This window comes from Muntiacus reevesi, chromosome 2 (genome assembly GCF_963930625.1).
Source record: "Muntiacus reevesi chromosome 2, mMunRee1.1, whole genome shotgun sequence".
Taxonomy (NCBI): Eukaryota; Metazoa; Chordata; class Mammalia; order Artiodactyla; family Cervidae; genus Muntiacus; species Muntiacus reevesi.
Genome location: NC_089250.1, coordinates 261,641,187 through 261,662,215, shown reverse-complemented (window position 1 = coordinate 261,662,215; position 21,029 = coordinate 261,641,187). Strand labels below are relative to the sequence as shown.

General features: G+C 49.4%; 2 protein-coding genes across 2 annotated transcripts in view; one reads left to right on the top strand and one right to left on the bottom strand.

Moving 5' to 3' along the window:
• SPTBN4 (spectrin beta, non-erythrocytic 4) overlaps window positions 1-308 on the bottom strand; it is a 75,356-nt gene extending 75,048 nt beyond the window's left edge. Inside the window, exon 1 of the mRNA XM_065920595.1 lies at window positions 137-308. Coding sequence (XP_065776667.1) covers window positions 137-308 — 172 coding nt within the window. The remainder of the gene's footprint in view (window positions 1-136) is intronic.
• A 3,991-nt stretch (window positions 309-4,299) lies between these two features.
• Window positions 4,300-20,356, top strand: BLVRB (biliverdin reductase B). Its single transcript, XM_065920594.1, has 5 exons — window positions 4,300-4,482; window positions 14,214-14,378; window positions 14,515-14,604; window positions 15,857-15,985; window positions 20,090-20,356. The coding sequence occupies exons 1-5, from the start codon at window positions 4,404-4,406 to the stop codon at window positions 20,245-20,247; spliced, it is 621 nt and encodes a 206-aa protein (XP_065776666.1). The 5' UTR covers window positions 4,300-4,403; the 3' UTR covers window positions 20,248-20,356.
• Window positions 20,357-21,029: the final 673 nt, after the last annotated feature.

Below are 21,029 nucleotides of genomic sequence, written 5' to 3'. Positions count from 1 at the left end.
CTACTGGAGAGTGCTGGTCTAAAAGTGTCTGTAACCCTCTTCCCATCCTCCAGGTCATCAAGGTATACAGACACCACCCCAGCAGTGCCTTCCCTTCCTTCTCTTCCACCCCCAACCCCAGCCCTCTTCCAGGTACCTGCCAAGGCCTTGATCCGGGAGCACTCAAAGAGTGAGGCTGCTGCAGTGGAGGCGGCTGGTTGCTCCCGCTCCCAGCCCCGATCGGGACTGTCCCAGCGGGCTGCAGGGTTGTTGTTATTGGGGGCTGGCAGCCCCTCCATGTTGTCCACTTCCCCTGGTACCTGCGCCATTGGGGGAGATGAGGCCTGGGGATGAGGAGAGGCAGGTTAGGGACAGGGACTGAGTTCAGAAATCCCACTTCTTTTTAAAAAATTTATTTATTTGGCTGTGCCAGGTCTTAGATGCAGCATGTAGGATCTTCAATCTTCATTGTGGCAAGCGGGATATTTACTTGTAGCACATGGGCTCTGTTTCCCTGACCAGGGATCGAACCCAGGCCCCCTGCATCGGGAGCATAGAGTCTTAGCCACTGGACCACCAGTAAAGTCTAGAGATCTCACCTCTAACAGGGACGAACTGTGAGTTCTGTCCCCTCTCTCACTTTCAGTTTCTCTGTCTTTAGAAGGGAGGGACACGCTAATAATGACAATAATTTTCACCCTAACCACATCACAGGGATGTGGTCAAACACCCACCTTAACACCAAGCAAAGGGTAAGGGCTCAGCAAATTGTCACTGTTAGGACTCCATGGTGGTCCAGTGGTTAAGACTCGGCACTTCCACTGCAGGGGTCATAGGTTCAATCTCTAGTTGGGGAACTAGAGATTGAACCTATAAGATCCTGCACGCCACATGGCTTCGCCCCTAAAAAACTGTCACTGTTATTGTTAGAATTATAGCATGTTATCAGTAGAACTCTATAAGGCATAACAACAATAATTTTTATTGAGCACTTGCACTGTGCTCAGTACTTTATATGTATTATATCTTATTTAATTCCCACAAATTTAACACTCTAAAGAAAGGTATTATTAGGCCTGTTTTACAGAGGAGGAAGCTAAGGCACAGAGGGGTTAATTCACTTGCCCAAAGTCACACAGCTAGTGAGTAACCAGGATTGAAACTTCGTCACTGTGACTGAATAACTACATTAACAGTCTCAATTCTTCATCCGTATAGCCACGTCCTCTGCCATATAGCTCCTCAGTGTTCTCCCACTCGGGATGGGAGGAATGAAAGAGTGGGGTTGAGTGCGGGGAAGCCCTACCCCCTGACTCTTGGTTTGGCCACACGACTTGCTGTGACCAACAGAATTAGGTAGAAGCGCTAGTGAGTTCTGAGCCCAGGACTCAGGAGATCTTGCATGTTTTTGCTTGTGTTTGACTGTGGCCATGAGAAAAGCATTGCTGGGTTAGTCCAAGTCCAAGGCCCTCATCACAGTCAAGGCCAGCCTCAGCAACCAACAGTCAACATCCCTACCCATCCTAACTGGGAAATAAGCGCAGATGAGCCCAAGTCACTGACCTCAGATTAACTCAAGGCTAAATAAATGCCTAGTGTTTTAAGACACTGAGTCTGGAGGTGGTTTCTTATGTAGCATTTTTGTGGCACTAGCTGACTGACATATTGTCTGACTCTAGAGTGATGTTCTAGAACACTGCCAGATTGTAAATATGAAATTTAAGGGTGTGGGAGATATTAGATACACCTCCTCCATTCTCTAGAACCCCAGGCCTGGTTCTAAGACTAAGAAAAGAGGCAGCTGCGAGGAGCTCAATGTCCCATTCTCAAAATATTCAGACAGTAGCCCACAAATCAGATTCTAGGGAGGCAGGGTCTAGGTTTTGGTCAATGTAGTAGAGACTGTCCCTTTCCTTAGACACTCAAAAATTCATGATTATCTTTCCCTTCTTCCATGGAAAGCTTTAAGTGGGCACCTGTGTGACCTTGGCCAAGTCACCTTTTCTAGGGCTCAGTTTGTTCATCTGTAAAATGGTAACAATAATAATAGTATCCATTTCCCAGGGGTGTTTGAAGATGAGAGAATTAATGATGTGGGGAACATGGTATCTAGTACACCGTAAGCCCTCAATACACGGGCCTTGCTATTACTATTCACCCTCCAGTCACATATCTTAGAAAATCAAAGTGCCTGTGCTGAAGTCAGACAAAAATGAGTTCAAGTCCTGCTTTATTCTTGCTCTATCTTTAAACCCGATTACCTTTAACTTGGCTTCTCCGTGCCTCAGTGTCCCTCCCTGTTAAACGATGAACACAACTGTTTCCTCAATGGAGGATACTTGGAGATGGAAAGGCACTTAGCACTTGGTGAGCTCTCGGTCAGGCTGGAGGTGGAACAGCCCTGTCTATTACGTGATTCAACGGGGAAGGGAGAAGGCGGTGGGGGAGGTGAAAAGGGGTGTCCTGAGGGCCCCAGGAAACGTTGGTCGGGCGAGGCTGGGGATACGAGCTGAGAGCCGATGCTTTAACCCTTCCAAGGCCGCGCCTCTCTCTCCCTACAGTCTAGTCACCGTTCCCGAGGAGGGGGGCCTGGGAAGGACAAGGCTTGGGTGGAAGACTCACGTATGGCGCCGAGGTTGGACTGGGGTGAGGGACTGGGGACTCATTCTGCCCTCGACCCTCTGCCTCCCCCAGCCGGGGAGACCCTCGGGGCTCAGGCCATGCCCACGGGGCGCGGAGGAGGGATGCTCAGGCAGGTGGGAAGATGCTGGAGGGAGGGGCTATCCGCCCCCACGCCGCTCACCTGGGCCCGCGGCCGCCGGTGCCACTGTCCCCGCTGCTCGCCGTGGCCGACCGCCCTCCCTGTCGGTGTCCTCGGCCCGGCCCGGCCCAGCCGGCTCGGCTCGGCCCCACCGGCCCCGCCGCTCGGCCAGATCCGCATGCGCCGCTGCCGCCGGCGCGCCTCCTCCCGCTCGCGCGGCCGCCGCGCTCCGCGCGCCCCCGGGACCCTCTCCCGCCCGCGGGTCCCCCGCCACCCCCTGCCGCCTGCAGCGCCTGCCCACGCGCGGCCACACACCCGGCCAAAGCGTGCGAGACACAGCTGCGGGGGCCGGAGGCAGCGTCACACACAGTGCACACTCCCACGGGGTCACACACTCCCGCACTGCCACACACACACACGCGGGGTCGCATACAGCGTCACAAGGACTATCCACATACACACGCTCACACTGTCTCCCCCTTATACGGGGTCACGCAGGGTCAAATATTCAAAGTGTGTCCCGCAGTCACAAGCTTGCACGAGGTCCCGCGCTGAAACGGTGCCCGACAGCGTCACACACCGTGAAACACTCAAATTGTGTCACCAGCATTCACGTGGAGTCATATACGAGCACGCATGTGCCGCACACCGTTGCACACGTCCGTGGGATCACAGAGTGTCATCGACTCGCATGTCACACACGGCTTCACCATCACACAGCTCACACACTTTTACACACTCAAACTTGTTACACACTCACATGGGAGTCACACATCCTGCACTGTCACACACACGTTACACAGTCACAGGTCACAAATAACATCACAGCAGTAACACCCACAGCCACACTCAAATGATGTCACAGAGTCACACACGAAGAGTCACACACTCCCGTATATCACAACTCACGCATGTCCCACACTCACACCGTATGCCCCAGCGTCATGGATGCATGTAGTATCACAAACGGTCACACCATCCACCGGTGTCGCCACAAGGTCAAAGAGGAAGAGCATCAGTGCCTTCCACACGTGGTGTCACACACAGTCTCACGCCGTAATACAGTGTGTTACACAGAGGGCACAAGTGTCTTCCACGATCATGCTCTCCCTTGGGGTTATTCGCAGAGTCACACGGGGTCAACACGGGCACATAGACACGCAGCTACAGTGTCACCCTCACGCACCCACAGTGTCCTGCCTCACTTTCTCCCCTTGTAGCCTCGGGAAGGCCGTGGGGCGTTCTGTGAGCCCCAGATCAGACTCACGGCCGTGAGAAAGGAGGCGTGAACGAGCAGAGAACTGTGGGCGTGGCCCGCGCTCGCCCCGCCCCACCCCGGGAGGCTGGAGAGCGGAGGCGGTGCTCTGCGTCCACCTTCGCGGACAGCCCGATACGCCTTCCGGGCTAAGTGGCGGGCGGAGGGGGCGGTGCTGGGCCTCAGGAGAGCTGTCTCCAGCTCCGCCCTCTCTGTCCTCAGCTGGAGGCGTGGCCTTTGGCCCCTCCCCTTGACCGTACTGTGGGGCTGGAGGCGGGCTGTGGGTTGGTCCTCTAGGCGGCCCCGCCCCGTCCCTCCCTTTAGGAAAGGACGCGAGGGGAACCAGCAGCCAGTCGGTTCCCGCGTGTCCTGCGACTCCGCGGCCTCGCGCCCCCACGATCCCGCAGCATGGTCGTCAAGAAGATTGCCCTTTTCGGCGCCACCGGCAACACCGGGCTCACCACGCTGGCGCAGGCGGTGCAAGCAGGCATGAGCTGGGACGGGCAGGGAATGTCGCGGGTGCACAGCTGGAACTTAGGCATCGTGGGATTGGGCCCAGGGAGGTTGGAGCCATCGTGCCTTGGTGTGCGAGGACCTAGAGGGCAAAACCGGTGGCCACGGGGGCAGAAATGGGGGACGCTATGACGTCCAGTTTTATCTTGAGTCCCAAGGGAAACGAAATGGCCCTGGGAGGCTGGGGGACTGTTTTACAGTGACAGATTTACATCCATTGCTCTTATGAAAGGAAGTTGGTGTGCTGGTGGTAGTGGTGGTGGTGATGGTGGTGGGTGGTTGCACACCCAGCAAGGGCGTCACTAAGCCAGGCATGAGGCATCTTCCCTGCACTGCCCTCTCGCCATATGTGTTGAATCCTCATAGCACTCATGTGAGGTGGGAACTAGTATCACCTCACCTGACAAATGAGAGAAAACCGAGTCTCACTGAGTGACTTGCCCAGTGTCACATAACTGGAAAGGGACAGTGCTGGAATTTGTTACCTGACACTTGCTCTTAACTGCTGAGAGCCCTCCAGCACTTGGTTTGAGCACCAAGGATTTCAAAATTGAAAAACTGAGGGGTGGGTTGCTATGAGTACCTAATGGAAAGAAGATCATGGAGACAAGGGTGAAGACTTGGGGAAACGGACCCCAGGAAAGTCAATGAGGGCTGAAAATTCAGAGTTGCCCCCCAGGAAAGGGGATAAGTATCATGCAGCAGGACCCAGCCCCCACCATCCCAACTTCACCAACCCCCAGCAGAGTCTGGCCTGTCCAGATATACAGCCCCACCCTTGCTGGCCTGAGTGACTCTGAAGATATTGACTATCTGGGTGCCCCCAAAGGGTGGAGGCCGCCAGGATCCCACTCTCAGCTGCCTCCTAGCCCAACTTTCCCTGGGAGGGATTGTGACTCAAAAGTTCCCCATTAGCCCCACTTCTCTCCACCTCCTCAGGGAAGACCTAGTGAGGATGTTGACTTGTGGGAACAGGAGAAACAAATTTGCTGATAAACATTTCTCGAGGAGGAAGTAAGAGGGAGAATTTGAGAGATGCTGAGTCACTGTGAGTTTTGGATTCCCAGATTACTACTACCTTTCTCTTAATCTTGGATTCTGTAAAATTTCACTTAGCCTCCCTGCTGGTTACAGCTGGGACTGCACCTGGGAGTATGGGTTGTACCTGAGGCCTAGGGGAGCCCTTGCCTTCTTAGAGTGGCTCTGAGACGTCTCTTCAGAGCCACAGTGAGCCTGAGCCTCCCTGTCCCCATCAGAAAAAGGCAGGGCTTGGGTGAACTAGGCTCTTATTGACCTCAGTGGTTCTGTAGGACTGAGTCCTGAAGGCACAGACTCTGGTGGCCATGTGGTCGCTCAGCAGCGTCTGACGCATTTCGACCCCATAGACTGTAGTCCGCCAGGGTCCTCTGACCATAGGATTTCCTAGATGAGAATACTGGAGTGGGTTGCTATTTCCTTCTCCAGGGATCTTCCCTACCCAGGGATTGAACCCTCATCTCCTGCATTAGCAGGCAGATTCTTTATCCCTGAGCCACCTGGGAAGCCCGTCCAGCATAGAGCTGGTGCTCAGTAGACACTCCTTGGCTGAGTGAATATAGATTATAGCTGTGTGATCCTGGCCCACTTACCTAAACTTGCCTTACTTTCCCCAGCCTCCAAATGGGCATATAATACAACCTACTTTGTGAGGTTGTTGCAATCTGAGGGCTGTTTTCAAACTGTGGATCATAGAGAGTTCTGAAATATATTTAATGGGTCATAACAGTGTCGGAATGGATCACACGTTAAATACTGGTTTTATGAAACTATTGTCTCAGTTATACATGTATAAGTTTGTGTATACGGGGTTAGTGAAATCAACTTTGAATGGAGGGCTGAGATCAAAAAAGCTTAAAAGGGGCATGATTTCTGCAACTTACTCTCACATAGTTAGGAAAAAACTTTATACATATACCTATAATTATACATGTTACATGTATGTGTTGTGTATACATGCAGAGAGAAAGATAAAACAAATATGAGAATCTAGATCTTGCAACTTTCCTATAGGTCTGAATTTATTTCAAAATAAAATTTAATGGAAAAAAATTAAAAAAAAAATTTAATGGAAAAAAATAGAGATTCGTTTTAAACAAAAAAGGAAGAAAGAAAAAAAATTTTTTAAGTTTGGAAATAGCCTTACAAGTGCTTGTATTCTTTGTAAAGGGCAAAATCTATGAATTCTAAAACTATAGTTTGACATAGTAGCCATAAGCCACTTGTGGCTATTTAAATTTAATGTGAGTTGTGTTAAAAAAAAATTTTTTTTAAGTCACTCGTCAGTGGAAGGAGCTTAGCACAGCCCTTGGCACATACGAAACTTTTTTTTTTTTTTTGGCTGGGCCCTGAAGCTTGTGGGATCTTAGTTCCCCAACCAGGGGTTGAATCTGTGCCTTCAGCAGTGAGAACATGCAGTCTGAACCACTGGACCGCCAGGGAATTCTCTAGGAGGCTCTCAGTAAATGTCTCTAATCACCAGTAAGGCTTCCCAGGTGGCTCTAGTGATAAAGAATCCACTTGCAATGCAGGAAACATAAGAGACACCCGGTCGATCCCTGGGTTGGGAAGATCCACTGGAGGGAGGGCATGGCAACCCACTTCAGTATTTTGCCTAGAGAATCCATGGACAGAGGAGCCTGGCAGAGTACCGTCTATAGGGTCACAGAAAGTCGGATACGACCGAAGTGACTTGGCACCAGCGCAATTACCAATAATGTCCCACTGATGGGCACTCTCGTGCTGAGCCTGTGTCAGAGCTCTCATGTTGGTGAGACGTTTCTCCTCCAAAACGCCCACAATTTACTAGGGTCCGTTTTACTAATACGGTGGTAGTTAACCAGTGACTCCATTGACACCCTGAAAGCCCCCTGTTGCTGCCCAATGTGTCTGAGACCAGCATTCCATATGAAAGGAATGGGCATGCTAGAGACTATCATCTTCATTTTAGTTTTTTTTAGTTTTTTTTTAATATTAGTTTTTTATTTAGTTTTTTTTGTTTTTTTTTTTTGACTGCACTGGGTCTTCATGGCTGCTTTCTCTAATTGCGGCCAGCAGGGGCTACTCTCTAGTTTCAGGGCATGCACTTCTCATTGCGGTGGGTTCTCTTGTTGTGGAGCACAGGCTCTAGGGCACTCTGGCTTCAGTAGCTGCGACACTTGGGCTCAGTTATTGGGGCTCCCGGGCTCTAGAGCACAGGCTCAACAGCTGTGGCTTGAGGCCTTAGCTGCTCTGAGGCATGTGGGGGTCTTCCCAGACCAGGGATCGAACCCGTGTCTCCTGCATTAGCAGTCGGATTCTTTACCACTGAGCCACCGGGAGAGCCCCGATCTTCACTTTAGAGAAGAGACTGGGGACCAATCAGGAAAGGTGTTTTCTGAGGTTCCTCCGCCGGTAAGAGGTGGAGCGAGGAATGCCCTGGGAGTCCAGTGGTTAAAACTCCAAGCCTCTACTGCAAGTGGCTTGAGGTTCCCCCTGGTCAGGGAACTAAAATCCTGGGAGTCCAGTGGTTAAAACTCCAAGCCTCTACTGCAAGTGGCTTGAGGTTCCCCCTGGTCAGGGAACTAAAATCCTGTAGGCCGTGCAGTCAAAAAAAAAAAAAAAAAAAAAAAGGAGAGGTGGAGCTGGAGTACGAACTGAGGTCCCTGGGGCAGTATAGCCTGTGCTTTTGTGTTGATGTAATAGTCAGGGGAGGGACTTCTCTGATGATCCACTGGTTAAGGCTCCATGCTTCCACTGCCAAGGGCACAAGTTCGATTCCTGGTTGGGGAACTAACATCCCACATGTTACCTGGCAGGGCCATTAAAAAATGATAATAAAATCCAGGAGATGGTGTTGAGTATGTCACAGCCCCTGCACTCACAGGGCCGTTGGTTGGTCAGCATAAATAGGGCCATGACAGAGGAAGCACAGTTGGCTGGAGAAAGAGGGTAAGGGTGCTCCAGGCAGAGGGGCATGTGCGAAGGCCGGGAGGCAGGAGACAGCATGGTGCGTTTGAGGAACTGAAAGACATGCAGTGAGTGAAGACGGCTTTGGCTCCAGTACAGTCTGGAGAGGAGAGGTCACATGGAGGGGCCCTGTAGAGGGCAGGCTTGAAGGCTATCATAAGAAACACGACTATCTTAAGGCACTGGGGTGGGGGGTGAATAGGGAGAGATCTGAACCAAGGGCACTTTGTTTTGGGTTTTTTTTTTTTAATTAATTAATTTATTTATGTTGGCTGCACCGGGCCTTAATTGCAACAGGCAGGATCTTGTGGTACAGCGTGTGGGATCTAATTCCCTGAACAGGGATCAAACCTGGGCCCCTTGCCCTGGGAGTATGGAGTCTTAGCTACTGGACCCCCAAGGGCAGTTGTAGGGCACTTTGATGTAATTGTGGAAAGCTCTATCTGGCTACCATATGCAGTGTAGGTTGGAGGGGTTGAGACAGGCCAGGAGCCGCCTCAGGACTAGACCAGGCCAGGAAATACAATTGTGAGATGACGGAAAGGCCTGGTCACAGCCAACACTCATAGAGCCCTCTTTTCTGTGCCAGACACTCCTCTAAGCTTTTCATTTGTTTTCATTTTGCATCTTTTCAATAGCTACTTTAAGTTATCATTCACATACAATACCATTCACCCATTTAAAGAATGTAATTCAGTGGGTTTTAGCATATTCACAGACTCATGCAAACATCATCACAATCAATTTAGAACATTTCATCACTACAAAAAGAAACCCCTAGAAGTCACTCCCCATTTTCCTGCTCAACCACTTCCCCAGCCCTAGGCAATCATTCATCTACTTTTTGTTTATATGGATTTGCGTGTTCCAGACTTTTCTTGTAAATGGAAACATACATCATGTGACTCTTTATGACTGGCTTCTTTCACTTAACAAAAAGAATTTTTTCAAAGTTCATCTATATTGTAGCATATGTGTCATTTCTTTTTATTGTTGAATACCATTGCATTGGGCTTCTCTGGTAGCTTAGACGGTAAAGAATCTGCCTGCAATGCAGGAGACCCCGGTTCGATTCCTGGGTTGGGAAGATCTCCTGGAGAAGGGATAGGCCACCCACACCAGTATTCATGGGCTTCCCTGGTGGCTCAGACGGTAAAGAATTTGCCTGCAATGCGGGAGATCTGGGCTCGATCCCTAGGAAGATCCTCTGGAGGAGGGCATGCATGGAAACCCACTCCAGTTTTCTCGCCTGGAGAATCCCCATGGACAAAAGAACCTGGTGGGCCATGGGGTTGCAGAGAGTCGGACACAACTGAGCGACTAAGCACAGAACACCACCATTACATTATTTGCCTACACCACTTTTCTTTCTTTCTTTTTTACTTTTTGGCTGTGCCGTGTGGCATATGGGATCCTAGTTCCCTGACCAGGGATCAAACCTGCACCCTCTGCACTGGAAGTGTGACGTCTTAACCACTGGACTGCCAAGAAGTTCCTATACCACTTAAAAAAATTTTTTTTTATTTCTTTGGCTGTGCTGGGTCTTAGCTGAGGCATGTGGGATCTAATTCCCTGACTAGAATCAAACCCAGGCCCCTTGCACTGGGATCGCAGAGTCTTAGCCACTGGACCACCAGAGAAGTTCCTCCCTATACCACTTTTATTTATCCATTCCGTTGATGGGAACTTGGGTTGTTTCCACTTTGGGGCTATGATGAGTAATGCCTCTATAAACATTCATGTACAGGTTTTGTGTGAACACAAGTTTTCATTTCTGTAAGGCATATACCTACGAGTCGAATTACTGGGTCGTTGGGGTAACAATGGTGGTGTAGTAGTAAAGAATCCGTCTGCCAGCGCGTGAGACACGCAGGGGATGTGGGTTCCGTCCCTGGATTGGGAAGATCCCTTGGGAAAGGGAATGGCAACCCACTTCACTATTCTTACTTGGAAAATCCCATGGACAGAGGAGCCTGGTGGGCTACAGTCCATGGGGTCACAAAGAGTCAGACGCAACTGATCACAGGGGTAACAATACGTTTAACCTGAGGAACTGCCAGATTGTCTTCCAAAGCAACTGCATCATTCAACATCATCAGCAGTGTATGAAGGTTCCAATTCCCCTACAGGCACGCAGACAGTCATTGTGTCTTTTTGATTATAGTCCTCCTGGTGGGCATGAAATCGTATCTCACTAGGGTTTTGATTTGTATGATATTGAGTATCTTTTCATACGTTTATTGGCCATTTGTGTATCTTCTTTGGAGAAATGTCTATTCAGATCTTTTGCTCAGTTTTTAATATTCATCTTTTACTATCAAGTTGTATGAGTTCTTTATGTATTCTAAATACAAGTCTCTCATCAGATATATGATTTGCAAAAGTTTTCTCCCATTCTGTGGGTTGTCTTTTCACTTTCTTGGTAGTGTCCTTGGAAGTTTTTTTTTTTTTCATTTCATTTTTCATTTTTTCAGCAGTTTTTATTTTTCATTTTGATGATGTCCAGTGAATCTGTTTTCTTTTCCCTTTTGTCACTTGTGGTTTTGGTGTCACTGCTAGGAAACCACTGCCTAATCAAATGGCACAGAGATTTATGCTTATGTTTCCTTCTAGGAAAAGGAAAAGAAAATGGCAACCCACTCCAGTACTCTTGCCTAGAAAATTCCATGGATGGAGGAGCCTGATGGGCTACAGTCCATGGGGTCGCAAAGAGTCCGACATGACTGAGCAATTTCACTTTCCTTCTAGAATTTTTATAGTTTTCAGTTCAGTTCAGTCACTCAGTCGTGTCCAACTCTTCGCGACCCCATGGACTGCAGTTTTAGCTCCTACCTTTTAGATCTTTGATAATTTTGAGCTAATTTTCATATACGATGTGAGGTAGGGATCCAACTTTATTCTTTTACACATGGATATCCAGTTGTCCCTGCACCATTTGTTGAAAAGACTCTTCATTTCCCATTGAATTAATTGTCTTGGCACCCTTGTCAAAAATCAACCAACCACTTTAAACTTTTGGGAATACTATTTAAACCTACAGCAACCCTATAACGCAGAGACTATTATTGGTGTCATTTTACAAATGAAGGCTCTAAGGCCAGACAGGTTAAGTGGCCTGCCCAGTGTCATGCAGCTAGCTAGCGGTAGGGACAGATAGAATTCAAAATCCGGGTTGCTTTGACAATTAGATAAGATGATAAATATAAAGTACTTGGCACCTGGCATATAGTGAGTGCTCTATAAATATTATGTATCTTTATTTTTTAATTTTATTTATTTCTGACTGTACTGGATCTTCGTTGCTCCAACAACTTCTTTTTCCCCTCTCATTGTGGCAAGAGGGTGCTACTCTAGTTGCTGTGAATGGGCTTCTCATGGAGGCGGCTTCTCTTGTCGCAGAGCACGGGCTCCAGAGCGCGCAGGCTTCAGAGATTGCGGCGCCGGGGCTCAGCAGTTGTGGCTACCTGGCTCTAGAGCACAGGCTCAATAGTTGTGGCACATGGACTTGCTTGCTTCAGAGCATGTGGGATCTTCCCAGATCAGGGATCAAACCCATGTCTCCTGCATTGGCTGGCGGATTCTTTACCACTGAGCCACCAGGGAAGCCACTAAGTACTATTATCATCGTTGCCCCAGAGTATACAGATTTTTAATTATTTGTTTTTTAAATATGTGATGACAAGTATCAAGGAAACTGGGACAATTTTGTGGTTTTGCTTTTCCTTTATCATTTTCAGAACAATAGATTAATCCTCTGATAGCTACCAGTGATGACCAATGAACTTTCTTAGTTATCATTATGAATTCACATATTTTTATATATTTGATGTGCTTCCATTCTTTGCCATCTGTATTCTTTGGGACAAATCAAACTGTCCCTGATTGGTCCTGAGAACCCCTTCAAGTGGCTTCTGTGTCCTCTTGACCTCACTTCACCATTCTTTAAACTTCTCAAAGCTGGTGGTACAAGATGGTCCAGGCTCGTCTTGTCTTCTCCCTGCCCGGGCCCAACAAGCAGCCATTTCTTCAAGGAGCTCTGGTTCATTTTTCATGAGAATGCTGTTTAGAGGCTGTGTTAATCAGCTCAGGCTGCTATAACAAAAATACCACAGACCAAGTGGCTTAATCAACACTCATTTCTCAGAGTTCCAGAGACTAGGAAGGTCAAGATCAAGGTACCAGCTGGTTTGGTTTCTAGTGAGGGCCTGCTTCCTGGCTTGCAGATGGCTGCCTTCATGCTGTGTCCTCACACTGTAAAGACAGAGTACCTTGGTCTTCCTCTTCTTGCGTGCAAGCATGCTAAGTTGCTTCAGTCATCTCTGACTCTGTGCGACCCCATGGACTGCAGCTTGCCAGGCTCCTCTGTTCATGGGATTCTCCAGGCAAGAATACTGGAGGGGGTTGCCATGCCCTCCTCCAGGAGATCTTCCTGACCCAGAGATGGAACCTGTCGCTCCTGCATTGCAGGCAGATTCTTTACCACTGAGCAACCACGGAAGCCCCTTCCTCTTCTTAGGACACTAATCTCATTATGGGGACCCTACTCTCTATCTACCTTCATGACCTCATCTAAACCTAATTACCTCCCAAAGGCTGCATCTCCAAATACCATTCCATTGGGAGTTAGGGTTTCAGCATATGACACAAGCATTCAGCCCATGACAGAGACTACAACTACTGTTTTTTTTTTTTTTCAATATGCATAAACATTAATATATTTTGCCATTGTCTAAAACAAAGAAAGAAATATGTTGCTGGTAAACTTGATTTAAAAAATTTGATTGTACCAGGTCTTAGTTGGGGCATGTGAACTCTTAGCTGCCTCACCTGGGATCTAGTTCCTTGACCAGGAACTGAACCCAGGTGCCTGCAGTGGGAGCACGGAGTCTTAGCCACTGGACCACTAGGCAAGTCCCTGTTGGTTATAAACTTTAAAAAAGGAGTATTTGTGTGTGTGATGGTGGGGCCAAGGAACACGGAGTTATCCAAAATTCCTTTGGGAGATGACATGCCAAAACAATATTCAAAATAAATGACCACTAAGACAGGACCCAGGGCTTCTCAGATGGCACCAGTTGTAAAGAACTTACCTGCCAATGCAGGAGATGTAAGAGATGCTGGTTCGATCCCTAGGTCGGGAAGATCCCCTGGAGGAGGGCATGGCAACCCACTCCAGTATTATTGCCTGAAGAATCTCATGGACAGAGGAGCCTGGTGGGCTACAGCCCATGGGGTCACAAAGAGTTGGACACGACTTAACGACTTAGCACGTACATGTGCATGCAAGACAGGACCCAGCCCTTCAGAAGTAAGGCCTGGAGGACCAAACCCAATGATGAACATACTTGAAGGTGCCTCAGCTTCCTCCAGGATCATGGACGGGGGACATAGGCCAGTGTGATGATGAGCATTAACCCTTTAGTTGTTGGAAGGAGGAGGGAGTGGAGAAGTCAAGGAGATGAGAGGCAGAGAAAGGCATCAGGGTGGATTATTTATGAACTGGCAGGGAGGTATCACCCTATTTTAACAATCAAGTGTATGTATATCAACTGTGAGTTGATGTGAGTTGATGCCAGCAAAAATGTTTGAAGATCGTGGTCTCAGAACAGGGGACCTGGGGGATGGATTTGGGGGTTCATGGCACCCTCCAGGACCAGCCCCTGGAGCCTAGGAATGCCAGCCAGCAAGCCGACTGACCTGCCTCTCTGCCCTTCTTTGCAGGCTATGAGGTGACGGTGCTGGTGCGGGACCCCTCCAGGCTGCCCTCAGAGGGGCCCCAGCCGGCCCACGTGGTGGTGGGCGACGTCCGGGAGCCGGCCGACGTGGACAAGACTGTGGCTGGGCAGGATGCTGTCGTCGTGCTCCTGGGCACCCGCAATGACCTCAGTACTGAGCCCCCGCTCTGCCCGCGGCCCACCCCTGCACCTCGGCCCCCGGCGCCGCCCCCGCCCCCAGCCCCTCCCCTGCCGCCCCTGCCACCGCCACCGCCCACCAGTGACAGCCACTCTCTGTCTCCTCTAAGGTCCGACCACAATGATGTCCGAGGGTGCCCAGAACATCGTGGCGGCCATGAAGGCCCATGGCGTGGACAAGGTCGTGGCCTGCACCTCGGGTGGGTGGCAGGATCCTAGGGGTTGGGGCTGAGGAGTGGGAGCTGGGTACTGCACAGGCAGCCCCGGGGTTTCTACAAGGTGGCCTTGGAGCTACTGCAAGTTGCTGTGCATTTATGCATTTATTGAGCACCAATTCTGCATCTGAACCTTGCTGAATGGTACCTGGGCCCTGCACTCACGGGTCTCATGAATAGAAGGGAAGTGGTAACAGCGTGATCATCAAACCACGACAGGCCAGAGGAGTCAGGGCCAGGATGGGGGTGCAGAGCACAGGCAGAGGGGTCAAGGCCAGGACCTGGGGGGAGCATGGGGAAAGGGATCAGAGCTGGGATGGGGGAAGCCTAGAGGACGCTGGGGATTCAGAGGAGGCGTCTGACCCAGCCTAAGAAGGGGTCAGGGAGAGCATGGAAGAGGAAGTGACAGAGCCTTAGATACATGGGCCCGGTCTTTACTCTCAAAGAGCTCCCAATTTACGAAGAGATGCCCTTCCTGAATAATCTGAAAAGAAGGCTGCAGGGTGTGTAACAGGAGCAGTTAATGCTAGCAGTGTTTGTTGAGCACTCACTCTGTGCTTGGCACCATCTGAGCACCTTACAGACGAATGCCACTGAATCCTCTCAGAATTCCTTTGATAATGCTTCCATTCAGGGCAGCACATCGTAGGTGCTCAGTGAATTGCAGCTGTTCTTACCGCCTCCCATCAAGGGAGTGGAGGCCCAGAGAGGCCCATCACCTTACCCGAGATCACACAGCCTGTAGCTGGCAGAGCTGGGGTGTGGAGTTAGGCTGTCTGTCTCCATCGCCCACATCCCTCACCTCTGTCCCATCATACCTGTTGTCTCCCAGGGAAGGGAGACGGCAAGAGGGGGAAGTGAGGAGAGGAAGGGACTGTGAGGCAGGGGCGTGGCTGCACAGGAGCGAGTGAAGGGGAGAGTGTTGGGCGGTGAGGCCAGGGGGCTGATGCTATCAGATCAAGTGGGGCCCTGATGGGGCCTCTGCTCTCTCTCTGAGTGAGGTGGGGTCGGGGTAGGGTCCCAGATGTGCAGGGGTAGGGTCAGGAGAACAGGGAGGAGGCTCTGCCATGGTCTAGGCAGGAGGTAACAGCGGACAGGAGCAGGTGGGATGAGAAGCCTGGAACAACTGAAGGGCAGTAATGAGTTCCTGCAGGGAGATGTTCTGGCAGACCTGCGGAGTATGGGCCTGGCCAGGCTGTCCTCAAGTCTTGTCTGATCTTGCCCTGTGTCCCCCCAGCCTTCCTACTGTGGGACCCTTCCAAGGTGCCCCCAAGACTGCAGGATGTGACTGATGACCATGTCCGGATGCACAAGGTACTGCAGCAGTCGGGCCTGAAGTACGTGGCCGTGATGCCGCCACATATAGGTGAGTGGACAGAGAGCCAACTGCAGGGTCAGCACCAGCCTGCCCCCTCCAATCCTCTGGGGACGTTCTCTGGGCCTTCCCTATTGTTCAGTCACTCAGTTGTGACCCCATGTCCTGCAGCACACCAGGCTTCCCTGTCCTTCAAACTCATTTGCTCAAGCTCATGTGATGTTATCCAACCATCTCATCCTTATCCCTTCTCCTCCAGCCTTCAATCTTTCCCAGCATCAGGGTCTTTTCCATGAGTCGGCTCTTCACATCAGGTGGCCAAAGTATTGAAGCTTCAGCTTCAGCCTCAGTCCTTCCAGTGAATATTCAGGGCTGATTTCTTTTAGAATTGACTGGTTTGGTCTCCTTGCAGTCCAAGAGACTCTCAAGAGTCTTCTCCAGCACCAGAGTTCAAAAGCATCAATCAATTCTTTGGCGCTCAACCTTCTTTAAGGTTCAACTCTCACATCTGTACATGACTACTGGTAAAACCATAGCTTTGACTATACAGCTTTGTAGACAAACTGATGTCTCTGCTTTTTAATATGCTGTCTAGGTTTCTTGAAACTGCAATCTCTCAGGACTTCTTCCACTGTACTCTCTTTATTAGAAGGAAGTTATACTGAGGCTGCCCCACATTCAAGGAATGGGAAATTATGCTTCACATCGGTTCTTTCTTTTTAAAACCCATGTATTAATTTGGCTGTGCCGCACGTCTTGTGGGATCTTAGTTACTCTGAAAGTGAAAGAAATTGTTAATGCTCAGTCATGTCCGACTCTGCGACCCCATGGACTGTAGCCTGCCAGGCTCTCCTGTCCATGATATTCTCCAGGCAGGAATGCTGGAGTGGGTTGCCATTCCCTTCTCCAAGGGGTCTTCCTGATCCAGGGATCGAAACCAGGTCTCCTGCATTGCGGGCAGATTCTTTACTGTTTGAGCCTCTACCAGATATCAAACCCCTGCCCTATGCAGTGGAAGTGCGAAGTGGTCACCCTGGACCACCAGGGAATTCCCTTGTTTTTTAATCTTATTTAGTGTGTGTCTCCCTCACTAGAATTGTGAAGTATGAAGCTTTGTTTGAAGGCACGGATTTTGTCTTGTTTTGATTACTGCTGTGCTCCTAGGGCCTAGAAAGGGCTTGGCACACACATTGTAAAACAATGTGCATGCTCAGTCGCTCAGTCCTGTCCTACTCTTGGCTCAGACCCCAGGGACTGTAGCCCGCCAGGCTCCTCTGTCCATGAGATTCTCCAGGCAAGAATACTGGAGTGGGTTGCCATGCCCTTCTCCAGGAGATCTTTCCAACCCAGGGGTTGAACCCACATCTCCTGCGTTTCTGGCATTGCAGGCGGATTCTTTTCAGCTGAGCCATTGGTTTGTAATAAGTGCTCAGTAAATATTTGTCAACTGAACTAATACCAGGGAAGATGCCTTGCCTCCAGGTGGTGCTGTGGAAGGAACCACACCCTCTTTACCTCTCCCTGGTCTGGAATTCACAGTGAGAGACCCGAAGTCAGAGGGAGAGATTTGTTCACTTACAAATGTCTCTTGCACAGGAAGTGTGCGCCTAGCCACCATTACAAGTACCAATGGGAATTCTCGGGGATTCCAGTGGTTAGGACTCCAAGCTTTCACTGGCTTTGACTACCCAGGGCCCAGAGTTTGATCCCTGGTTGGGGAACAGAGATCCCACAAACTGCGTGATGAGGCCAAAAAAATAAAGCAAGTATCTCTGACATAGTCTCTGATCTCACGAGGCTTACATTTCTAGCAGGGGAGACAAAAGAAAGATGTGAAAGAGCAAGTGTTAGTCACTCAGTCATGTCCAAGTCTTTGGAACCCATGGACTGTAGCCCACCAGGCTTCTCTGTTCATGGAATTCTCCAGGCAAGAATACTGGAGTGGGTAGCTCTTCCCTTCTTCAGGGGATCTTCTCAACCCCAGGACTGAACCCAGGTCTCCTGCATTGCAGGCAGATTCTTTACCATCTGAGCCACCAGGGAAGCCCAAACAAAAGATAGATGGGTGGTGCTATGCTGAATGAAGAAACAAACGTTAATAGTTCAGTGAAGAGAGTAATGAGGTGCTGCTTAGAGCAGAGGCTTTCTAAGGACACAGCTTCGTGCCCTGAGGGAGGGAAGCAGGTGAGTGTCTGGGGGGAGGGAGGACATTCTAGGATGAGGGAACAGCAGTGCCCAGGCCTGAGTCGGGAACTGTTATCTCCTTCCTGTGTGCCTGCCTGTGTGCCTTCTGCCTGGAGGAGGAGGTGGCTTGTATACCACCCTCCAGAGGTTCAGATAAGCTTCGATGCTGAGGTTCAGTTCAGGGACCCTATTGGGATGAGAATCCTGAGCTGTGAATCAGCAGTGAGGCTACATGGTGGAGAAGCCAAGGAGAGCTCCAGCCCCAGCGCTGTGACCTGTGACCTCTGAGCCTCAGTTTCCTCATCTCAAAACAGGGCTCATATTACTTCTAGACCTCCCAGGTTTAAAGTGAATATTCAGAGAGATTAAGCCTAAAAATTATTTAACATGAAGTTGTGGGGATTTTTTTTTTTAGTTCTTTTTTTGTGTGAGTATGAAAACTTTGAAACTTCTAGAAAAGTTAAAGAAATTCAAGGTTTAAGAATTACCCATAAACCCTTCATCTGGGTTCACTTGTTAACATTTTAGCTTGTTTCTTTTCCCCATCTATCTGTTTATCATTTATACGTGCAGCTAATGTGTATGTGTGTTTGTGTGAATACATGTGTAGGGGCTTCCCAGGTGGCGCCAGTCATAAAGAATCCACCTGCCAATGCAGGCAGATGTAGAGACATGAGTTTGACCCCTGGGTTGGGAAGATTCCCCTGAAAGAGGGTATGGCAAACCACTCCAGCATTCTTGCCTGGAGAATCCCATGGGCAGAGGAGTCTGGGCTACAATCCATGGGGCTGCAAAGAATTGGACATGACTTAAACGACTTAGCACCCAATGTACATGTGTGATTATGTGAATATATATGTAGTGTATATACATACATTTTTTAAAATGTGTGTGTCTACATTGGCACACTCTACTCCTAGAACCTCTTGGTAGGCATCTTCCAAGAAGAAGTATTTGGAAACAAACCCCAGTACGGTTATTGCACTAAGGGAATTGACATTCACTCTATCACATCATTTAGTATCCACTCCGTACTCAGACATACCCAATTGCCAAAATATATCTCCCAACCTTCCCCTCCCCTCAAAATCAGGATCCAGGCCAGGATCACGTGTTGTGTTCAGTTGGCATGTCACGTTCAATCTAGAACAATCCTCCATATCATTTTTTTTAAATTATTTTTTAACATGAAACATAACAGGCAAGGTGTCTTTTCCTTTTACATATATATCCATTCTTTAAATTTATTTTTAATTGAGGGATAATTGCTTTAAAATATTGATTTCTGCCGTACATCAACATGAATTAGCCATAGGTGTGCATGTGTCCCCTCCCTCTCGAATCCATTTTTTTAAATATTATTTTCTATTATGGTTTATCCCAGGACATTGAATGTAGTCCCCTGTGCTAAATAGTAGGATTTTGTTGTCCCAGATATCTTTTAAAATGTTCCACATTCTGGATTTCTGTAATTACACAAATTCCTGTCTTACGGGCTCAGATTAAATATTTTTGGCAGGAATGCCACATGGGTGACAGTGTATGTTTCTTTCCTCTTTTTTTTTTCTCCAATTTATTTATTTGCTTGCTCTGGGTCTTCCTTTCTGTGATCTGGCTTTCTCTAGTTGCAGCAAGCAGGAGGTACTCTTCAGTGCTTGCGCTTCTCATTGCAGTGGCTTCTCTTGTTGTGGAGCATGGGCTCTAGGCTTTTGGGCTCCGTAGCTGTGACCACGGGCTTAGTAGCTCTGAGATATGTGGGATCTTCCCGGACCAGGGATTGAACCCGAGTCCCCTGCATTGACAAGCAGATTCTGAACCACCAGACAGCCAGGGAAGCCCAGCTCTTATACCATCTTCTACCATCTGAGCTAGGCACTCTGTAGACACTCTGGGATGTCACTGGGGTGATTACAAGTTGGGGGAGAGGAAAGGTCATCTGCTTTACCTGGCCCCTCTGTCTTTACCTTGCAGGAGACCACCCGTTGACTGGGGCCTACACAGTGACCCTGGATGGACGAGGGCCCTCAAGGGTCATCTCCAAACACGACCTGGGCCACTTCATGCTGCGCTGCCTCACCACCGATGAGTACGATGGGCACAGCACCTACCCCTCCCATGTGTATGAATAGGGCTCTGACCCTGTCCAGGAGGACAGCATCCTGTGAAACAGAGAACAAAGGAAGGGGGCAATAAATCTAGAGCCAAGAGCTTCAAATTACTCTAGAGGATCCACATCTATCTGAGTGTCTCAGTGTCTCTGTCTGCCTCTGTGAGATTTTTCTGGGTATTCATTCATTCACTTCCTCTCTTGGTTCTGTGCGAGGGACCCAGGGGTGACTGTGTGGACCTAGCAGTGACACTGCCCTCATAGATCTCACAGTCCAGGGGGAAGACAGTCCTGCCCCTGCCAGTGACAACAGAGTGACCAGAACTCTGATGGAGGAAGCACAGAGGGCTGAGGGACCCAGCTTGAGGTGCAGACAGGGTTCTGTGGAAGAGCAGATTCCCACCTGAAACCTGATTTAGTGAGAATGAGCCGGAGAAGGTTCTAAGACATTATGACATTCTAGGCAGAAGATACCACTTGAGCCAGGTGACTGGAGAGCACATGGCACCTTTGAAGAACTCAGATCTATCCCCTACAGTTGATAACACTTTGCTTGGAGGAGAGGGCTTCCCTGGTGCCTCAGACGGTAAAGAATCCACCTGTAATGCAGGAGACCCAGGTTCCATCCCTGGGTTGGGAAGATCCCCTGGAGAAGGGAATGGCAATCCACTCCAGTATTGCCTGGAGAATCCCATGGACAGAGGAGCCTGGTGAGCTACAGTCCATGGGCTTGCAAAGAGTTGGACACCACTGAGTAACAGACTCTTTTAACTTTCGCTTGGAGGAGAAGAGTGATCAGTCCCA